This window comes from Miscanthus floridulus, chromosome 12 (genome assembly GCF_019320115.1).
Source record: "Miscanthus floridulus cultivar M001 chromosome 12, ASM1932011v1, whole genome shotgun sequence".
Lineage (NCBI taxonomy): Eukaryota > Viridiplantae > Streptophyta > Magnoliopsida > Poales > Poaceae > Miscanthus > Miscanthus floridulus.
This window is the reverse complement of record NC_089591.1, coordinates 68,272,248-68,294,313: the sequence shown is the minus strand read 5'-3', so window position 1 is coordinate 68,294,313 and position 22,066 is coordinate 68,272,248. Positions and strand designations below refer to the sequence as shown.

At 47.5% G+C, this 22,066-nt stretch overlaps 5 protein-coding genes and 1 long non-coding RNA gene across 7 annotated transcripts; 3 read left to right on the top strand and 3 right to left on the bottom strand.

The window, feature by feature from the left end:
• The first annotated feature begins 4,702 nt into the window (after positions 1–4,702).
• On the top strand, positions 4,703–5,917 carry LOC136498120 (probable E3 ubiquitin-protein ligase ATL44). The gene has a single exon (XM_066494059.1). The coding sequence runs from the start codon at positions 4,823–4,825 to the stop codon at positions 5,372–5,374; it is 552 nt and encodes a 183-aa protein (XP_066350156.1). The 5' UTR covers positions 4,703–4,822; the 3' UTR covers positions 5,375–5,917.
• A 2,157-nt stretch (positions 5,918–8,074) lies between these two features.
• LOC136497145 (probable L-type lectin-domain containing receptor kinase S.5) lies at positions 8,075–10,839 on the bottom strand. 2 transcript variants are annotated; one of them, XM_066492941.1, is made up of 2 exons: positions 8,473–10,839; positions 8,075–8,303 (listed from the first exon to the last, which is right to left on the bottom strand). In XM_066492941.1, exons 1-2 carry the CDS (start codon positions 10,569–10,571, stop codon positions 8,267–8,269), a joined length of 2,136 nt encoding a protein of 711 aa, XP_066349038.1. In that variant the 5' UTR covers positions 10,572–10,839; the 3' UTR covers positions 8,075–8,266. The 2 variants fall into 2 exon arrangements, with proteins under 2 accessions (XP_066349038.1, XP_066349039.1); XM_066492942.1 differs by having other exon boundaries at positions 8,075–10,838.
• A 1,030-nt stretch (positions 10,840–11,869) lies between these two features.
• LOC136497151 (protein MULTIPLE CHLOROPLAST DIVISION SITE 1-like) lies at positions 11,870–14,934 on the top strand. Its single transcript, XM_066492947.1, has 4 exons — positions 11,870–12,397; positions 13,001–13,167; positions 13,614–14,001; positions 14,206–14,934. Exons 1-4 carry the CDS (start codon positions 12,179–12,181, stop codon positions 14,389–14,391), a joined length of 960 nt encoding a protein of 319 aa, XP_066349044.1. The 5' UTR covers positions 11,870–12,178; the 3' UTR covers positions 14,392–14,934.
• On the bottom strand, positions 13,588–14,252 carry LOC136497157 (uncharacterized). Its single transcript, XR_010769223.1, has 3 exons — positions 14,148–14,252; positions 13,823–14,076; positions 13,588–13,725 (listed from the first exon to the last, which is right to left on the bottom strand). It is a non-coding gene; the product is annotated as an uncharacterized lncRNA (long non-coding RNA).
• A 133-nt stretch (positions 14,935–15,067) lies between the features above and the next one.
• Positions 15,068–18,051, bottom strand: LOC136497148 (uncharacterized). The gene is made up of 6 exons (XM_066492944.1): positions 17,772–18,051; positions 17,256–17,316; positions 16,974–17,109; positions 16,504–16,831; positions 16,125–16,253; positions 15,068–15,864 (listed from the first exon to the last, which is right to left on the bottom strand). Exons 1-6 carry the CDS (start codon positions 17,848–17,850, stop codon positions 15,368–15,370), a joined length of 1,230 nt encoding a protein of 409 aa, XP_066349041.1. The 5' UTR covers positions 17,851–18,051; the 3' UTR covers positions 15,068–15,367.
• An 855-nt stretch (positions 18,052–18,906) lies between these two features.
• Positions 18,907–21,943, top strand: LOC136497144 (putative pentatricopeptide repeat-containing protein At3g11460, mitochondrial). The gene has a single exon (XM_066492940.1). It carries the CDS (start codon positions 19,004–19,006, stop codon positions 21,656–21,658), a length of 2,655 nt encoding a protein of 884 aa, XP_066349037.1. The 5' UTR covers positions 18,907–19,003; the 3' UTR covers positions 21,659–21,943.
• The last annotated feature ends 123 nt before the right edge of the window (positions 21,944–22,066 follow it).

The window sequence follows — 22,066 nt, the reverse complement described above, 5'->3', positions numbered from 1 at the left end:
GACGACATCTTGATTCTTGACTTCTTATGAATTGCGATCACCGATCAGTTGTTTAGGTCCAAGGTATTTTTTTCTTTTTATTTTTAATCCAAATTAATTATTTGTATAGTATTCCAGATTTCTAATACTTTGTATCCATATAGTCATATTTTTCTTCTAATTTAGATGTTAGAATTTTAGAATGTTACCTAAGAAACATTTGTCATGGGTGAGAAAAAAATATATTATTTTTTAATCTACATTGTTCCTCAATAATTATCATACATCAAAAATATATTGCTTAATCTACATTATTTTTCGCTAATTATCAGACATGTTAAATTAAAAATATATTATTAAATTTGCTTTTATCTATATATTATAAAATTTTATACATGATCCAGAAGAGCCGTTGCGACGAGATCGTCCGACGAGTCTTAAAATCCTACGACCGGCGCTGGGCACCGCCCCCGGATGGAAGCGGAAAGCCTGCAACGGAACCCCGTGGCGTGACGTGCACCCTTCGGGGGGCTGCCGGGGCCAGAACAACCGGTTTGGGATCCGGGTGCACCGCGCGCACATGGCATGGCCGGGCCAAGCTTCTTCGGCTGAGCAAGAAGCCTGTTTGTTTGACTTTTTTTTTCAGCAGAGAGATTATTCTTCTCTCACAAAAACCAGTATGAACAGTGAAAATTTCAGTTGCTGCCGTGGCCGTGGCCGTACACCGTCCTCCGGAACGAAAGCTAGCTGTACCTCCTCGCTCCTCGGCCACTACTGTACGGAGTACTCAGTATGTATCTGTCGGTCTCTGTAAAAGTGTGCCCATCTGCATCCCGGGTGCTGCAGCACTGCTGCCGGACTAGCCGGCTAGCTGCACACTGGTTCGTCGCTAGACGTTACACACTTACACTGGAGAGAAAATCATGGGCGATCCGTCGTTGCACGTGAAGCTCTTACGTGTGCTTTCATCGTCGATAGGGGAATGGACCGTAAGACATTGATTGCAAATGCATACGTACGTTTTGTTCTGGTACCGATATAGGGGAATGTACCGTATGGATTCGTCGGTTGCTTAATGTACATACATGAAATTGCTATCACATTTCCTTTGTCGCCAAGAAGAGAGCACAGTGCTACCGTACAAGGCTTATGAAGCTATAATTAGACAGATTACATTGGGCTCGACGATTTGATCCTTCGTGTGATAGTATTAATACACGCTTAACATTTGCCACGGAAATAAGCAAGAACACAAAGTCATCAATGAAGCCACCGTCCAACTAGTACTAAATCCTATTTTCGTTCATTTCTCTGAATAATATAAATATTATCTAGGTACATCACTAGTTTATCCATATGGCGGACTTTTCAAACCATAAGATTAGAAAGGACCCGATCCCCCTTTGATCTTTTGCACGCAATGATTCCAGAAGTTTCTAAATTTGAATGAATAGATCAAGTGTGTCCAAATAACGTGTTGTCTTACGCTACGCTTGACACCTTAAAGCCAGAAAAATCTGTTTTTTTCTCCTGTTCTGAATGAATGGATATACATATACTCCACGCTACCTCAAATTAGTTTTGCATCCAGCTTCGTTTCGTCGTAGGCAACACAAAGCTCGATTGCTCGAAGAGTATAGACATACTAGTCGATTGGCGCGCGATTCCGCGTGCTCGCGCGGTAGCACGTTCAGAGGTTATACAGGTCTATTGAAATATATTACAGGGATAAGTATTTTATAGTGGAAAAGCTATACACGGTAGCTGATCTCTAAGCCGGCGTACACAAATAGTTGTCTTCGGTGGTAGTAGCGCTGCCGATGTGTGGTGGTGCTGGTGAAGGTCTGGTGATAGGCGATGCATGATGATGCTGATGTACATCATTCTTCTGTTGCATTCATCCAATCCCAGCGGTTGCCTGCTAGGCTCGGCGTTTCTGTCTACAGTCTGGTTGAGATGTATTTTTGCTGAAAGCATAGGCATCCATTATTTCTGAATATGTGAGGTAGCGGTAGTAGATGAGACACCTAGCTGGATGTTAGAAGCGTACCTTGTTGGTTTCATAGTATCCATGCAGCTTTTGCACGTTTTTGTGATGGTAGTCTATGGTAAGTAGGGATGAAAACGGTACGGATATTTTCCGACCGTATTCGAAACCGAATTCGTTTAGAGGGGTTGAGATATGTCCGTATCCGAGTCCGGATATCCAACATCCGATACCGTATCCGTATCCGAATACTCAAATCACATATTTATGATGTCGATATCCAATCGTATCCTATCCGACATAGTTGACACTATCCGTATTTGAATCCGAATCCGGGCAGAAATATAAAAACAAATGTAATATCGGTGATATCCGTCTGTATCCGATCCGTTTTCATCCCTAATGGTAAGGGTTAGTTCGTCCAGTGGATCGCATAGTTCCTGTGACTGTGGTATATGAGTTGCTGCCTGTTGATAGACCCAGGCAGGTTGTTATAGACAAAGGGTGGTCGAAGCACGTAAGAACAGAACAAACACATACGCAAAGAAACTAAAACAAAGCATGCAGTCGGTGTGGATGAGTCAATTAGCCAGGAATGAGGAATCATGAACTTATCGAGGGCCAGTAAATTAGGCACAAATGAGAAAGGCACACTGCTGTGGGAACTAAACTGACGACTATGAAACATTGAAGCAAACTGAGAGGAACCGTGGGAAACCTAGTCAACATACAGGAAAGAAAAAGGTGTAACATGCTGTGAAGACAAGCGGGAAGCATGAACCACGAAACAAAGGTTAGGAAAACAGGTAAAAAAAATTTGGAGAGCACCATCAGACGCTAAAACACCATTCCGTCTGGAACGGAACCTACTTGATCAATTAGCTGCTGCGCAACTGCCAGGAGCAGCGGACAGGGTGCGCCAGCATCACTGGAAGTAGCAATAACCAGCCTAGCTAGGTGGATACCTCTATTTGCAATTGGGAAAAGATGGCGAGCTAAATTCCTGTACAACAATAAACCGTGAATACTGTCATCGGCTATAATGAAACCAAACGTGGCTTGTAAGTGTACCAGGGCTTGCAAAGATGCAGTCTCATAAGCAGAAGAGGCTGGTAAACCCGGGGGAGCCCAGAAGAAAAGTGTGGTGCCAGATGGGCCTTGAGCAGCGTGTTGGGGGCTTGGGGCAGCTGCAGCTCAACACCATACAAATTAGTCCCATCCTCTACTGTCTGCCGTATAACGGAGACATAAGAAAGGCAGCAATGCTGCGCCACAGCTTGTAAAACAGCTAAGTAGGACATGCGGAAACATAACATTTTTTCCCTTGTTTTTGATGTTTTGTCCAAAACACACAGAACCCCCCTTTTTTTTTTAAATTCTAAACTCACGCAAGCCTACACGAACATGACGTTCGTGCAAGATAAGAAACCCAAAACGCTGCATCAGTGAGGATGTATAATATCTTAGATGAACATAAGAAAAGGAGACGCACAAGGCAGGCGGGCTGAAGAACGGACCTGGAAAGAACAGGCAACCAACAGGGACAACAACGGCGCCGACGGGAACCTGCAGGGGGAACGGAGCGGTCGAATCAGGCAAGGGCATAGGAAACAGAGAACCGAAACGCATCTATAACACACAATGAGACGGAAGCAGGTGAATAAAATCAGCGCGCACCAACTGGACGACGCGCACCAACTGGAAGACGGCGAGATTCTCCGGTGGCACAGACGCGTGGCTGAACGGCGGAGCAGCGACCCCTGGCCACAACTCAGAGGCGTGTGTCAACAATGAACGCAGCAGCAACAACGAGGGGAACCTACATGGGCAACGAAGCAACCAAATCAGACATTGGCACACCGAAGAGCGAACCGGACCGCATGCAGCGCAGAGGGGTGGATAAGACAGAAGAGAGGCAACAGTACGACAGCGAGGCTCTCCGCGGGAACAACCGCTTCCCTAGACGGCGGAACCGCGACGGCCGTCCGTAGGCCCCGACGACGGCTCCCAGTAGAATGCTGGGCAGCCCCAAGGAGGCGGAGCCGGGCCCGCACCCCAGGCCCTGCGGTGGCGCGAGCCTGCGGCGGCGCGAGGCCGCCGAGGAGGGGCAGCAGCGGCAGCGTACAAAGAAGCGCCGGCGGCGAAGGAGGCGGAAGGAGAGGAGAGCAGGTGAGCAGCGGAGCAATAGGCCGAGGGAAGGGAAGAGAAAATGACAGCAGGCCGATTGGGGAGAAGCCGAGGACGCAATTATTGATGGCCGAATCGGAAGGCAGGGTCACAGAAACGAAGGCAGAAGTGGATTCGGACAGAAGCCAAACCGAGAAGCTCAAAGGTAAGGGGAGAGAACAGTTAGAGAATCGGGCACCCACCTACCGACAAAAGGCACGGTGGCCGTCAACCAACAGATCGCGCGGTGTAAAACATGTAAGCCGAGGTGTATAGAGGCGCAGGCCGAGGAGCTGGCCATCTTTTTGGCTTTTAAATATATATATATTGGGAGCATATTCCTCGTATGAACAGTTTCAAAGCGAGAAAAACACCGAAGCCAGCATGGAAAGAGGTCCAAAACGTAGGAAAACCACGTCGGAGAAGACGCTATTTTTGTAGTATACTCCTATAGTACACTTCACACACCCTAAACCCCGGAGATTGGCTGCTTTTATTTATTTATCCGCTCCTCCGAAAGGCAGCAAACAGAGACACCGGGATCTGTTTCTATATATAAAAGGTAGGGCCACCCCTCGCTCCCCTTCCCACACACACACACACTTTGTCAGCTTCCTCCTCCCCTGCGACTGCGACTGCGACTGCGACTGCGACGATAAGCCCGCCCGTGAGCGAACAGTGCGAGCGAGGATGCACGGGGTGGCGAGGAAGCTGATGTGGGGGAGCAGCCCGGTGGGCGCGGCGGGGTCGGACAGGCCCGACGACCACGACGTCGTGATCGTGCTCGCCTCGCTGCTCTGCGCGCTCATCACCGTGCTCGGCATCGGCCTCGTGGCGCGGTGCGCGTGCGGGCGCGGCCGCGCGCAGGCGGCGGCCAACAGGGGCGTCAAGAAGTCGGTGCTCCGCAAGATCCCCACCGTGCCGTACGTCGCGCCGGCATCCGCCGCAGGAGGGGACGCGGCGGAGTCAGGGGGGGAGCCGGCGGAGTGCGCCATCTGCCTGGCGGAGTTCGAGGAGGGCGAGTCCATGCGCGTGCTGCCCCAGTGCGGCCACGCCTTCCACGCCGCCTGCATCGACAAGTGGCTGCGGGGCCACTCGTCCTGCCCTTCCTGCCGCCGGATCCTGTCCCTCCAGCTGCCTCCCGGCGAGCGGTGCCGCCGCTGCGGCGCGCGGCCCCAGGACGGGGACGACGCTGGGTGGAAGCCCACCTACTACAGCGCCATGCCGCCGTTCCTGGCGTAGGCGGCAGAGGAATCGTCCAATCCGAAAGCGAAGCAATCCTTTCGGTTAAATTCCATCCTCGCCTCTTGCGGTTTCGTCTACTGATCGTAGTAGATTTCAGTAGTGCCTGTCTGTGCCTCTGGTTGGTAATGCGTAGCGTAGGCGTAGCAATCTGGGAATGAGGAAGTTGGGGGATCATTTCATGGCTCTCGATTGGGTGATAAAGAGTGTTTGTTGCAGCTGAAACGCTGCAGCGTAGTAGTACCAGCTCTGTACAATTTGTAAATACTCGACTAATTAATTAATTAGTATGCATGCAATGAGCTTTGGTAAGGATGATCTCCGTTTCAATTGGGTGATAGTGTGTTTACCACAGGATTCTGGGTAACTCGATTTCACATGCAATCAGCTCCCCTGGAATGCGAAATGTATTTCGCATGGCCTAACTACTCGGGAATGCATGATGCCTATTTTCTTGGTGCTGTGAACCGAGAATGGCAGCATGTGTTCCTTTTCATCTTGATATTTAGCAAGTCGACGTCATCGTTTTTTGATCCCCGAGGGAATATGACATTGCCACCTTCTCTAAAAATCAATCGCCGTACAGCTGCTCTGCTCTGCTCTGAGGTCACGTGAGAGTGTTAAATCAAAACATCCTCAGTTTGTTTAATTTTTAATAAAAATTACTAATATTTCTGTTATCAAATAATTATCATTAAACTTATTATGAGATATATTTTTATAAGATATTATTTAGACTAATTTGACTAAACCTAAAATTGCATTCTTTTGGGGCTAGACAGCACTGTACATTGGTTCCAACTCCAACCCTTTTGGGCTCGGACTACTTGTGCTAAACACAGTTTGATTGAGAAGTTGTACGGCTAAATTAGGACTTATTACGAGCAGTCAAGGTTGCGCTGTGTCGATTTGAAGATTTCAACGCATTAGTCCTACTGCACAGTGATGAGTTAGCACATGGCATGGCAGTACGAACTGTGGAGTGATGAAAGATGCCACATGGACGGGGACCCCCTTGGCGGTTGGCGTGGTGATGATTCCCACCGGAGATCGGTGGTTCATCACCATGACATGACAAAACGTTCGCTGTCGCGTGGTAGAGTTTGGTACGGCGACCTCCTCCGCCGTCTGCCGCCGCCGCCGCCGCGGAACCAAGCCTGATCCAGTGATCCTGGTTCTTGTGCTTGCATTGCACTGCATGATTGTCCCTGTCGGCATATTCTGATCAGGGCACGTGGATGAAGCAAGCAAAGCAGCACCAGCGCCCCGGGGTTCAACGCTGACGACAGTGGTTGGGCGGACGCTCATCACTTTAGCCCAGTTGGAGTTCAACGCCCAAGCACACAACGCGCACTCTCTGCCAGACCTAATAGCGCACATGCCACCTTGTTTAGGAGCTGGATTGAAAGCGCAAAGTGCAGCGTGCCAAGTCGGCACAAAAGGGCAAAAAGAAACGCAGAAGAACTCTTGCAGGTTGCAGGAGCACTCACACACAGCATAGGTCAACCTAATCCGATCCCTGAAATGAGATACGCCGATCAATGCAAAAAGGTCCAATGGACAGTAGTTTAAATGTTTAATGGCAGGGATATGGGATAAGATACGAGTTTGTTTCTGAGTTTTTTTATGCATCGGGTGCTTTATTTGCGCTGGGATGGGAGTGGTACGCTGGCCTTGGTTGGTGTTGATTGGTACGAATACGAACCACTAGTAGTAGATAAAAAGTTCAGAGCCTTCCCCTTCTATTCTTTCCTGCTAGCTTGTCATAAAAAAAGTTTCAGAATTTGGATTCCACTGGTGGATGTGGAATTGTGGATCATATCTAAGTTGCACTGCAGGAAGAAAAAGTTTATCCACCTGGCACTGGCACTTTGTGGATCAATTCAAGCCTCGAGTATCACTGGATGGATGATTAAAATAAGACGAAGACGCTTGTTCAGTGGGATGGGTGGTCGGCTGGCAACTTTGTCTCAGTAATCCGCAGTGGCAATTATCAATTAATCTGCAAACAGGAAGTGCACGATCCCATGCTGACTTCGCATCCACGGGTCAATGCAACACGTTGGGGAAGCCGGAAAGCCGGAAAGGAATGGCATGGCACTGTGGCAGTTTGCCATGCTGACTCGGGCACTAACTGTTGTGTTGCACTGGCGAGCGGTGACCCCTGTCCACTGACCACCGCAGTGGGTCGAAAGTGGCGCCAAGGTTTACACACAGGATTTACCTGACCATGACGCCAAAATGACTGCGATGACCGAAAACTTGCTGAATAGTACAGCGAAGTGGCAACTCTGCCTGTCTGCCATGCTCGTCGTCCGACCTACTTCTAGCATGAGCGTGATCGGACATTCAGACCCAACATCAGTGGCTGGCTGGCTGGCTGCAAGTCCAATGACATTGAACCGGAAAATCTACTCGGGCAGAAGGTTACCTGGCCGTTAAAACTTACCGGTAGGGACGGGGACCCAAGTTTTTTTAGAATTAGACGGGGGACGCAAGTTGGCAGTGTGCAAGTGATGTAGGCAACCAATTCCAGTCGTCCGGCTGGCCTCGATCGCAACCAAAGTTGCGTGGACACAAGCACGTTCGGCAGGCCATAAATGATCGTGGATTATTTACGGCTAGCTGATTTAATGTGAGAGAAAAATATTATTTCAGCTTATAATCCACGATCGTATACAAGCAAACGAATATGCTCTGGCAGGCTGAGAAAAGCGGCCGCGTCCGCGTAGACCCGCGCATCACGTGTGACTGTGTGAGAGCTTGGTGCGCCGTCGGCCCGTAGCGTTGGGTTCGTGGTCGCCGCGGCCCGCTGGAGACAACAGACAAGACAGCCGCGAGTCCTCGGGCGGGCCATTCGCCCATTCCGTTTCATGGGTGACAGGCTGATAGCTATCCTCTGAGCGCTAGTGGGGGCGTGATTCTTCTTCTAATATAAAGCTTGAAAAAATTAGAATGATTTTCTCTGGTTACAAAGCAAGAACATATTTTACTTGAAAAATATAAACAATTCATGATCCATCTTGACAGACCAAACAAATTTCGTGAACTCTGTATCATCTACGTAGATGTGCAAATAATCCTCGCTAATTCCTCACCTTCCCGTGAAGGAGGAGGACAGAGAACAGAAACTGGAGTGCCCTCCGCCTCCGGTGAAGAGCACCCCGACATGCGCCAGCTCGATCTCCTGCCGCTCGCCGAAAGGCGGCCAAACGAACGCAGGCTTCAGGAGCGGGGGCTCCGGCGCCTCGGCTCCACCGACCAGCACCTGCACCGACGTCCGCATGGACGGCCTCTCCCTCGGGTTCGGGTGGCCGCACGCCAGGGCCAGCCTCACCGCGCGGTCCACCTCCGCCGGGTCAAACTCGCCGCCCAGAGCCGCGTCGGCGGCGTCCTGCGCCCTCCCCTCGCCGTACAGGCGCCACGCCCAGTCCACGATGTGCATGGGCGGCTGCTGCCGGCCTCGACCGAAGCTCGCCTCGTCGTCGCCGTCGCCGTCGCGGTACGACCGTGACGCCACGGGGCTGCTCGGCCGCCTCCCGCTGACCACCTCCAGGACGAACACCCCGAACGCGAACACGTCCGTGTCGAGGCTGGCGCGGCCGGTGAAGAAGCTCTCGTACGCCATGTACCCGCGGGTGCCCGCCACCGCCTGCGTGGAGTGGTGCGTCGCGCCGTCGCGCTGGATGACGCGGGCCAGGCCGAAGTCGCCCAGCCGCGCCTCGTACTCGCCGTCCAGCATCACGTTGCTCGCCTTCACGTCACGGTGGAGGATCCGCTTGCTGCTCCCGTGGTGCAGGTACTCCAGCGCCGACGCCACGCCGCGGATGATCCTGTACCGCCGCTCCCACGTCAGCAGCTCAAGCGTTGCTGACGACGTCGTCTCCGATGGCGACGGAGACGCGTTGCTTATTGCTCTGGCATCGGCGGCGTACAGGTGCCTGTCCAGGCTGCCCATGGGGAAATACTCGTAGACGAGCAGCAGCTCGCCTCTCTCGTGGCACCACCCCATGAGCTTCACGAGGCTGCGGTGCGACAGCTTGCTGATCGAGTTCACCTCCGCCACGAACTCCTGCTCGCCGCGATTGGAGTTGCCGCTCGTCATCACCCGCTTCACGGCCACCTCCACGCCCAGCCTCTTCAGGTAGCCGAGGTACACGGTGCCGAAGCCGCCCCTGCCGAGCTTGCGGTCGGAGCTGAAGTTGGCCGTAGCATTCCTCAGCTCCCTGAACTTAAACCTGACCGGGCCTTGCGCGTCGATCATCTCCTCGAGGTTGCGGTAGGCTAGCCTTCTCGGCCGCGTCAGCCTTCTCCACGCCCAGAACGCCAGGAACGATCCGGCGATGGCGAACGGGATCAGGTAGGCGAGAAGCAATCTCATCTTCTTCCTATGTCGCCATCTTCTGTCTGCATCGTCGCCTAGCGTGGTGAAATTCCAAGACTTGATCTCATTCAGCTCGGTGAAGTCGCCGGTCGAAGCCGCGAAGCCGACGGTGATGTCGTCCGTCAGATACTGCGACAGGTCACCGGCCCAAGAATATATGAAGCTGTACGTCTGCACCGCGACTATGCTCAGCGCTGCACCGTCGTACTCTATGGTGACCCGTACATCAGCGCCGCTTGACAGCACGATGGAGAGGTTGCTGAGAGGATACGCGCTGGCGGACGTGACGCTGTTGACGTCGAGGCCGACATGGTTGTTGTCGTGGTCGTCCTTGCCGCTCTTCCTCGTGTCGAACTCCACGGCCACGATCCGGTTCGCCGGCGAGCCGTCCGTCTGGCTGTTCACTAGTCCCAGCCACTGCCCGCTGCTGTTCCGGGGCAGCTCCGGGTTGTTTGTGAGGATGAATGCCATGCCTTCTCCGGTCCCGTTCCGCGGGAGGATGTTGAGCACGAACTCCGTCCTGAACGACGTCAGTGCCGTCCCCCTGCGGTTCCACAGCTTGAGGGTTTCCCGCGCGTAGCAGACTCTCCCCGACCGGTGGCTCAGGTCTCCGGTGCTCGGCGTGATCTGCAGGGCTCCGTCTGCGATGCCGGCGCCGGGGCTGAAGCTGAAATCGGCCTCATTGGCGGTGCCGAAGGAGGGGTAGCTGAAGTGCAAGCAGCTGCAGGTGCCGCAGAGGATCAGGATGGCAAGAGTTGCAGAAGCGAGCAGAGCGAAGCACCGCATGATTCCGGTATGGGACGGGGACGCCATGGCTACCTACCGTTTCCGGCGAACTCTCTCTAATTCTCTGGGTTATATGCCTCATGTACTTGATGAATGAGGGCCACAAAATCGCGACGAACACGTAGAAGTCTTACTTTCGTAGCCCATGCCCATCATCAGGAAACATGCGTGCATTGAATCGTGTTGTTTGGCATTGTGAACGCAATGACCAGGCGTATTTAGACTTTTGCGTTGCAGAAACTTCACAGCAATGCGACCCAACGCCAGAAGCCCAGAAGAGACTTTGACTACGCAAACTTCTCCTGAACTTATCTGTTGTAAACAGGGAGGTTGCTAGCATCTAGTAGTACAATAAAGTCATCGCATAGACTATTGTACATACAAAGTCATCGGAGCCGTACAGCGTGTTTGGTTTAGTGGTTGGCTCCATACGGCTCCATACGACATGGGTTGGTTCGACATCTGTTGACCCGGCGAATTTTCACCGAACTAAGCAGTTGTGCATGTTAGCCTGTAATTATTGCTATAGAGAATGAACAAATGACGAATCAGGTTATTTCATGACTTAAATCAAACTGTTACATAGGTTCGGACATAGGTTGATCACTCATAGACCGTTTGGTCCTGCAAACCAAAAGCGCCAATGGCTTTAGATTGGTCAAACGGCAAACTACTGAGCTTAATTATCGTGAAAACACAGCAGAGCTGAACTCGTATCATCTTGCAGTTGGTAACCGGCAGAAGCTGTCTTCTACTCTACAGTATTAGATAGAAATTGGCACAACTAGTGCCAGTTTGTTTAAAAAGCCTAGAAGTTGTAACTGAAAACTTGATGTATATATACAAGGAAAAAAATCATTTTGCCTCCCTTAGCTATCGCAAAAGTCAACATAAACCTAGATAAATCTATAACTCAGTCACACATGATTTAATGAACATGAAATTTTTACTACATCTCAAGCATGCAATGATTAGCTCACCATAAAAATTTCGCCGCCATTGGACCAAAGAAACCACAGCTATGAATTAATTACAAAAAACATAGATGTAAAGTTACAGCAAAAACTTTATGTTAAAGCATAGTATATCATATATTCACTATGTAGATCTAATCATATGGAGTCCAACACAATTAAATTTTCTATTTTATGATTTTTCTGTGATTTACTATAATTTTTTAAAATTCAGCTAGAATAAAAATAAAAGAAAAAGAAAACCACCAAGGAAACAGCCACGGAGGTTAAGTGACCGGTTTGGAGGGAGCAGGGGTTAAGTGACCGGTTTGGATGGAGGAGGGGAGGAACTATTTCTGGTTTCAGAGAGTTGAGAGAGAAAATCTAACTTTTCCGGTGTAAGAGAGGCAAAATTGACTTTTTCCTATATACAAAGGAGCTAATAAGGCATGGAGGCCCATGGGCTTTCTCGAGCTCGCTCTGCACTCCGGCCCGGTATGTGACGTTCACTGGACAGGGCAGTGGAAGTGAACGCCGCCAGTCTCTTGCCATGGCACTGGCAGCCTCCGTCTCTGACCATCCCCAACCTCGGGCCTTGAGCACACCGAGTCCCACAGCACCAAAGCCTCTTGAGTCCTAACCTTGGTTACCTTCTGCTTCTCCATCCATGTGAGGGCGACAATGGCGACCGCCTCCGTCGCCGTCTCCCTCCCGTTCCGCCTCTTCCTCCCTCCGCGGCTGTTCCGCGGGAGGGCGGTGAGGTGGCCGCGGCCGATTAGGGCTTCGGCGTCGAGCAACGCCAGTGACGTCGCAGGCGGGGAGCGGAAGCTGGGGGCTCTGCAGAGCAGGGTGGGAGATCTGAGGGGGCTCGTCGCCTCCGTGCCTCCTGCTGTTGCTTCGGTAAGGACTCCCCTTACCTCTCCCTCTCTGGGTATTTTGTTTTTACATTTGGATTGCGGGATTGGTTTGTGTCAGCACGAGATGGCAATTGCTGTGAAGGGGAGATTGTAATTGCTGTGGAGAGGAGGGATATCATATATTTGGCTAGTAGATAAATTGCGACGAGTGTGAGGGAGGTTTTTGAACGAGTGCAAAAGCAAAACACAGTTGTGTTCCCTATGATCGTCTATGAACAACTAAGTAGCAAATTGATATTAATTGGGACGGAGGATCTGTTGAATTGATTAGTACACAGTGGCATGAAACTCGTGGCTGCATAGATAAGCTGAAGACACTGAATGCCGAATACTATCATATGTGATTAGACATCCCTTGTTTCTCTGTCCGTGATCCTCATCCAGCAAACCATAAATGTCATCAACAAGTTTCAGTACATCAGGGAATTGGTTTTAAACTATGCAGACAATTTATTTCTTTTATTGTGTGCCTTCCTTTTCTTTTTTACCATAAGCAATAACGTTTTCTGCTTTAACATGCTCATCCTTGAGTTGTACCAGTTTCCATGTTGTGTACTTCATGTTCTTACTTTTTCTTTTCATGCAGATCCAGAAAAGCATTAGCCCAAATTTTGTTGCTGGTTTCTGTGTTGGCATTGCATTTTTGGCTGCTGCTGCAAGGCAGGTTATCATTAGAAGTCGAGAGCATGATAATAGAGGTTCTGTTGCTGATCTAGTAAGGCGTGGACAGTTAAAATCAGGGCAACGAGGGACGTATGTTACTAATTCCTTCATTTCCTTGAAGTTGCATTTTGTATTCTCGTTGATGTATTGCTGGGTTTATGGATGCTTGATTATCGTTTGGACTGTAGCCTCTGTTTTAATGATCATGTTGTAACATAAGACTTGAAACTTTGTCTATGTGACTTGGTCATGCCCCATTGTCTACTAATTAATTTTCTGTTAAGTGATCTTATCATTGTGCTTATGCTTGTGAGGAGTTACTGTCCCTATTTACTTGTTCCATGCCATTGTAAAGCCTCACCATAGTTTTCACATGTTAGTCTGGTTCCTGGTATGGGCACGGGAATTCAACTTTCAGAAACTAATTGCATGGTTCATTTCAATGCAGATATAAATGGTTAAATGAAGCTTTTCTGTGAACTTATAAACCTTTGACTTGTGCAATAATCATGACTGAAGTAATTCCTTTCCTGCAGTGCAAAGCTCCGCACATACGATGATCCTTTCAATAATCCATTAGTCAAGATTGATGAGGGCACATCTACTGCACAAATGTTTGGCAAGGAGTACCGTTTGGCTCCTGTTAGGCTTACGAAGGAGCAACAAGAAATGCATCAGAAGAGGAGATCACGTGCATATCAGTGGAAAAGGCCAACCGTGTTTCTCAGGGAAGGTGATTCCTTACCTCCAGATGTTGATCCAGATACAGTTAGATGGATCCCAGCAAACCATCCTTTTGCTGCTGCTTCAAGTGAAGTAGATGAGGAGACCGCCAAACAGAATGTCTATCAAAAGGATGGCGTCCCATCCCGTGTTAAGGCTGAGCATGAAGCTTTGCAGGCAAGGCTAGAGGCTTCAAATGCTGTGAGTGCTTTGCCGATGAACATGATCTTCTTTACATTTAAAATGACAACAATATTATCCATTAGATCCTCCCTTCTGTCAAATCAAAATTGATTATATTGATAAAGCTCCAAGCCTAGTCTGACAAAAGAACCAATCACACATACTTTTGTTAACCACCCGCCTTCCAGAATAATGATTCTGAATCCCAACGATGCTTTACAGGTTACCAAACTCCCTTCAGATCCAACGAGTATGCAGCGTAATGAGAGATCAATGAGATCATCAGGCAAGCCATCTGAAAATCTTGAGAGCTCGAAGTTTGATAATCAAGATAGACAAGTGTCTATGGAGTCTGGTAAACATAGCTCTGATGGAAGTTTACAATCAAATGGGCCGGAAGGGCAATAAGATTTGTGTACTTCAGCTCTTTGATGATATTTGCTTTGTTGCATAGTGTTATCAGCTTTTAGGCTGTAGCTGTAGATAGACAAGTTTTGGAACAGTGGGCTTACCGGTTTACATAGTGAGCAGTTAATATGGAAGTCGCTTGACGTGTTGTGAATGGATATTTATTCTGACAAGTACATGGGTACTGGGTAGCTTCACTAATGCCATAACCGACTCCTAGGACAAACACGACTGAGGTGTTAATCTATGTGCTGCGCCTGCGCTGCACTGCCATTTGCACGGTTTCGACTAAGCAGGGGACAATTCCAGCACAGGAATCACACTTATCTCAATAGTGAACCCATGAGTCGGATGTGATTGTAAATAGCTAAGCAACACTATCGTTGATTGTCAGGGGCTGCATGTTTGTAACCATATACCCGGAGCCTGAGACTAGAACTTAGACCGGGGACAAAGACGGACACACATTTCATCCCCTCTACTTGACATCGAACTGAGTACTCTGTGCAGAATAAATCAATACAGATACTCCTCATTCACTGGATGTAGTCCACCCCGCCTAACGTATTTCCTCTATCAGAGGTATTTAAAATGCAAACTATGCACTCTGTTTTTCATCCGCTGAAGTTTGGAAATACAATAACTTGTAAAGTTATCTTTTTTTTTTTGTCTGCGGTTCTACAATTCCATCATTTTCCTATTGCACCATAACATAGTTCAGAAAGTTTTCCACTGAAGGATTCAAGGGAGTTAAAGTTCATAATAATACATCTTCCAAGGCTATATAGAACGCCCAATAGGCACAAAATTTTCGCCAAAGAAAAAGACATTATCATGAGAAAGGCCCTAGGTGCCGTGCCGTCATGCCGAGAGGCTCATCGGCTTGTACAAAACCATCTTTCCATCATCTGCAACCCTGTCTGGGAATCAGCAGTAAGGTGGAATTACATGAATTGCCTTAGATATCCTCAAATGCCTATTCTTCATCACCACCAAACATGGCTGCCATTTTCATGGCTAGCTTTGCAGCCATCTCCCTCCTTTGGAAGTCAGGCATGAGCCTTAGGTTTGATCGCATGTTACCAATCTCCGACATGATTTTCTCCAGGTCATCCAGACCATAATGCTCGTCCTCAAAAAGATGGTTAGCCTCTGGAAGATCACTTTGATGATCATCAGTGCTATATGCTGTGGTCGTGTCCACATGATCACTATTGTCGGTTTTGTTGGTCCGAGTTACAGTATTTTCTTCAGCAGTTTCTGTGGACATGGCACTCGGGAGAGGGTTGGATGCTGAAGAGTCAGTACCGGCCTTCACAACTTGATGTGTGTGATCCTGCGTCCCATCAGCCTCATTTGATCTCTCAAAGCTTCTGGATGTACTTGTCTCGCCAACAAATTCCCACTGGTCATCAGATCCATGGGACAGGACCTCGTACTCAAAATCATAGTTGGATTCATCATCCGTAGATTCTGTCGGAATGAAAATGAATAATCAGGGACATGTAGTGCATTATTTTATATTCAATAATTTAAAGTAGTTTACTGGTGCAAAGATTTCACAACACATTTTATGTAAAAGATGGACAGCAAATTCTAACAGCTGAAATTACTTAATATAGAAACTTTCTAAGCATGCCATGCCGTCCCATAGTTTTTCAATAGTGCAGAATAAGTAAGGCACAGATCAGCAATCATCAGTTCCAATTTACTCATTTATGGCATTTAACTACCTTCTTTTTCAACCAAGGATGGGGCAGTTATTCTGTTTCCAGATTTCAGAATCATTTCAGGCCACATATGTGCAGAAAGAGCTCCAAAGAGTCGCTCTAAGCCTTGGCTATCACCATCCACTGATAGACCTGTTAGTTTGAATAAACATCAATTCAGATAGAAAAAACCACGGCTCCTATAGGATATAATCCTTCTTCTATTGGAGTCCATAAAAGATATAAGTTTTCATTGGGTATAAAATAATTAATTGATGCTCAATTTAGAGCTCATGGTAATAGATTGATTACTGGAAATAAGAAAAGCCTAATGGCAAAGTGTAGAAACTTGAGGAGAAAAAACTTTAACAGTTACAGGTTTACAACCGAGGAGACAACTTACACTTATCAAAGTCAGCATTGGAAGCACAGGCCTCAATATATTCTATGTTCTGCTCAATGCACCACTTTGCAGTAGAGTTTCTGATCTCTATGCATGGCTCTTCCTCAGATAACAAGCTACAACCCTCACTTTCATTTATCCCAAAATCGAAATAATCAGGGTGTGGATCAGAACTTGACTCCCCAAGCATTAGCATACGCCTCCTATATTCTATATGTGCGCTATGACCAGGTACAAGATCTGCTTTATTTCCAATGCATAACAAGACCTCAAACCTCTGGATATCAACATTGGCAGCCCAGCTTTGCAGAGTAAGCAAGGTGGATTCCTGCATAATTAGTTAAGGCTGTTACCCTACTGTAGCACTGAGGATAAAAAATTGAACTCTGAAAATTATAAGGTTCAGAATCTTTAAACGCTAAGACAGAAAGCACAATAAGGTTGAATGAGAACACAGGTTCAGTACGGACATCATTCATATCAAAGACCATAACGAGGGCCGCCAGCCGGTCTAGATGAGGGAGGGAACCAAGAGAAAATTCTTCACCAAGATTTGCTGTCCAGATGGAAAGATCAGCTGAATAATACTTTGTTTCAATTGTCCACCTGCATGGCAATCAGTAGCAAAATAAATTATATCATGTGTTAGAAGAAGATTTAACAGAAAACAATGCTTTCTACTTCTATATAAGTAGGAGTATTTGACATTTCTCACAGACAAAAATGTAATTTGACAAGATGCTATTACATACCCCTGACACAGCACACCGGATGATAAGTCATGCACGTCAGGTATTTCCGCTGCAAGCAACCCTGAAGTTCATGGTGAAATGAAAATGGTCAGGAAATAACAAAGCACAACCACATATAAATATTATGAACAGTAAAATTTGGAATATCAGAGTAATATCTTATTTTAGCAAAGCACGTAAACTTAAATATCTATATCTACTCCACAGCCCAACGAATTCATCAATTATCAAGGTAATGGTTGAAACTAGAAGCGTTAATTTGTCAGCTAAAACAGTACAAGCTTGTCATCTTGTGTCTTCTCTTCTCTATCTACTCCGAATCAACACCCGTTTTACTTGGTCCACTAAAAAAAATCAAATCACAGGTGGACCACGGGATCTTCTCCTCCTGCTCACGACGCGAACACATCTGATTCAGATCCTAAATAGTTCAACAACTCTACCCACTCGATGTTTCGCATTCAAATCGGGAGAAGGAAACCCAAACATAAGGAAAGGAGGACAGCGAGATCTCACGGGAGAGGATGGTTCGCTTGCCGACGCCCGGGGCGCCGACGAGGAGGACACCGGGCCGCGCCTCCAGGGATCCCTCCATGGCCTCGCGCCAAACCACTGTCCCCTAACACCGGATCAGAAGTTCCCCGGCTTTGGTTTCCTCGCTGCCGAATGGGAAGTTCGGAGACTCCACGCGCGAGTACGAGAGACAAGGAAGACGGAAAAAAGTCTACACGACCCAAACTATTCATCGCGTGGACTGCTTCACCTCACGTTATAAAACCGGATTTTCTACCTCTAACTTTCTGAAACCGGTCAAATAACCCAAACGACGATAGTTTTGATACAGTGACGGTAATTTTATTTTTTTATTTTTATTTATTTCTGCTGATTTTTAAAAAATTATAGTAAATCATAGAAAAATTATAAAATAAAAAATCTAATTTTATTGGATTCTATATGAGTAGATCTACTCAGTGAACATATAATATAGTATGTTTTAATACAAAGTTTTGTTATAGCTTTAGATAATTTTTATGATAGGCTAATTATTGTATGCTTGAACTGTAGTAAAAATTTTATATTCGTTAGATCATTTATAACTTAGTTATAGATAAAGCATAGGTTTAACAAGCATAAACCTAAATAAATTTATAACTAAGTTATACATGATCTAATGTGTATGGAATTTTTACTACAGTTTAAGCATATAATAATTAGTCCACCATAAAAAATTTATCACAATTGGACCATAGAAACTACAGCTATTAATTATTCTATTTAATTACAAAAAAACATAAATCTAAAGCTACATTAAAAACTTTGTACTAAAACATACCATATTATATATTCACTATATAGATCTACTCATGTGGAGTCCAATAAAATTAGATTTTCTATTTTATGATTTTTTCTGATTTACTATGATTTTTCAAAGATTTAGCAGAAATAAATAAAAAAGAAAAAATGAAACCACCGTTACTGCAGCAAAACCATCGTTAAAACCGTTTGGGGTTATTTGATCGGTTTTAGAAAGTTTAGGGGTAGAAAATCCGGTTTTATACTTTAGGGGTGAAATAGTCCACCCTAAATATGTTACGCTTTCATTTTGAGATGGCGTATTTTCGGTGCTTATGTTTCTCCAACCCGGCAAGGCGGCAACCCGCAACCAAATTTCATGGGCCGAATTGGACCATGCGATTTCGCTTCTTCTGGGAGCACGCATAGCATAGCGCAAGGCCGCAATCGTTTGAATGGTGGCGTCCCCATGGCCGCCACCGCCGCCTCCTCCTCCGGCGGTTGCCTCCCACATGGCGGTCACGCAGGCGTTTGCCGACGCGCTGCGTTCGTGCGGTGCACGCGGCGCGCTCACCGGCGCCCGCGCGCTGCACGGCCGCCTCGTTGCCGTGGGCCTCGCGTCCGCCGTCTTCCTACAGAACACGCTCCTCCACGCCTACCTCTCCTGCGGAGCCCTCCCCGACGCCCGCCGCCTGCTTCTGACGGACATCGCCCACCCCAACGTCATCACCCACAACGTCATGCTGAATGGGTACGCCAAGCTCGGACGACTGAGCGATGCCGTGGAGCTGTTCGGTAGAATGCCCGCGAGAGACGTGGCCTCGTGGAACACGCTCATGTCCGGATACTTTCAGAGCCGACAGTACTTGGCTTCTTTGGAAAGCTTTGTGTCCATGCACCGAAGTGGTGATTCGTCGCCAAATGCATTCACATTCGCTTATGCCATGAAGTCTTGTGGTGCCCTTGGACAGCACAGTTTGGCGCTGCAGCTGTTTGGGATGGTTCAGAAGTTCGATTCCCAGGATGATAGTGATGTAGCAGCTGCCCTTGTCGACATGTTTGTGAGATGTGGAACTGTGGATTTGGCTTCAAGGTTGTTTGTTCGCATTAAAGAACCCACTATATTCTGTCGGAACAGTATGCTAGTGGGATATGTCAAGACATATGGTGTTGACCATGCCCTTGAGCTTTTTGATAGCATGCCTGAACGTGATGTTGTTTCATGGAACATGATGGTATCAGCATTGTCTCAGAGTGGCCGAGTCAGAGAAGCCCTTGATATGGTTGTGGACATGCAAAGCAAAGGGGTCCGCCTTGATTCAACAACATACACTAGTTCTCTTACTGTGTGTGCTAGATTATCTTCTTTAGGATGGGGTAAGCAACTTCATGCTCAGGTGATTCGGAACCTACCCCACATTGATCCATATGTCGCTAGTGCTCTTGTTGAACTGTATGCAAAATGTGGCTGTTTCAAGGAAGCTAAGCAGGTGTTCAACTCTTTACATGATCGTAACAACGTGGCTTGGACAGTTCTCATCTCGGGATTCTTGCAGTATGGGTGTTTCACTGAATCTGTTGAATTGTTCAACCAGATGAGAGCTGAGTTGATGACACTTGATCAGTTCGCATTGGCAACTCTTATAAGTGGCTGCTGCAGCAGGATGGATTTGTACCTTGGGAGGCAACTACATTCACTTTGTCTGAAAAGTGGGCTGATTCAAGCTGTCGTTGTGTCCAATTCTCTCATCTCCATGTATGCAAAGTGCGACAATCTCCAGAGTGCTGAATCTATATTCAGATTTATGAATGAAAAGGACATTGTATCATGGACAAGCATGATCACTGCACATTCTCAAGTAGGGAACATCACAAAAGCTCGAGAGTTCTTTGATGGCATGTCGACAAAGAATGTAATTACATGGAATGCTATGTTGGGAGCATATATACAGCATGGAGCTGAGGAAGATGGCCTCAGGATGTATAAGGTTATGCTAAGTGAGAAGGATGTTAGACCTGACTGGGTTACCTATGTCACATTGTTCAAAGGCTGTGCAGATTTAGGTGCAAACAAACTTGGAGATCAAATTATTGGTCGTACTGTAAAGGCTGGTCTCATTTTAGACACCTCTGTTGCGAATGCAGTTATAACAATGTATTCCAAGTGCGGAAGGATTTTAGAAGCTCGAAAAGTATTTGACTTCCTGAACATGAAGGATATTGTATCTTGGAATGCCATGATCACTGGTTATTCACAGCATGGCATGGGAAAGCAAGCCATAGAGATCTTTGATGACATACTGAAAAGAGGCGCAAAGCCAGACTACATAAGCTATGTTGCAGTTCTGTCAGGCTGTAGCCACTCCGGACTCGTGCAGGAGGGGAAATCTTATTTTGATATGATGAAGAGAGTCCATAACATATCTCCAGGTTTGGAGCATTTCTCATGCATGGTAGACCTTCTTGGCCGTGCCGGGCACCTGACGGAAGCCAAAGATCTCATTGATGAGATGCCCATGAAACCAACCGCTGAGGTTTGGGGAGCTCTTCTTAGTGCCTGCAAGATACATGGCAACAATGAGCTCGCTGAACTTGCAGCGAAACATGTGTTTGAGCTGGACTCGCCCGATTCTGGGAGCTACATGCTTATGGCGAAGATCTATGCCGATGCTGGGAAATCTGATGATTCTGCACAGATAAGGAAGCTGATGAGGGACAAGGGGATAAAAAAGAACCCGGGATATAGCTGGATGGAGGTTAACAACAAGGTCCACGTCTTTAAAGCGGATGACGTGAGCCATCCCCAGGTGATCGCGATTCGGAAGAAGCTGGATGAGCTCATGGAGAAGATCGTGCGCCTCGGGTATGTGAGGACTGACTCCCCGCGCTCCGAGATTCACCACAGTGAGAAGCTAGCTGTAGCCTTCGGGCTCATGAGCTTGCCCGCCTGGATGCCGATCCACATCATGAAGAATCTGCGCATTTGCGGCGACTGCCACACTGTGATCAAGCTGATATCCTCAGTGACTGGTCGGGAGTTCGTGATTCGAGATGCCGTGCGATTCCACCACTTCAATGGTGGTTCCTGCTCTTGCGGGGATTACTGGTGAGTGGTGACCATGGATTCCTGCGTAGTTCTTTTTGTTGACATTGGTTGAGAGCATCATAGAATATCTTGATGTTATCTTTTTGGGAGAATTGCGTTCTTGCCCTTGTCCAGTACTTCAATTGTGATTTTGCCCCTCTTTTTTTAACTTTGTGATTTTACCCTCGCTTTTTTCAAACGAAGCTTCCGTCTACCCCTGTTTTATAACACCGTCTAAAATGCTTGGATTAAATGGTAAAAAAAAAAGAAAAAAGAAAAGACACCTATATCAAAAGACAACGATACCCTCCGTCCCTTTCTCCTTTCTCACCCCTTCGCTCGACCCGTTCCGACGACAAGTGGTTGTTCGCTGTTCCTATTTCTTGGCAGCTCCGCCCGTTTGACCTTCGGAGGACCGACAGCGACGACGCCA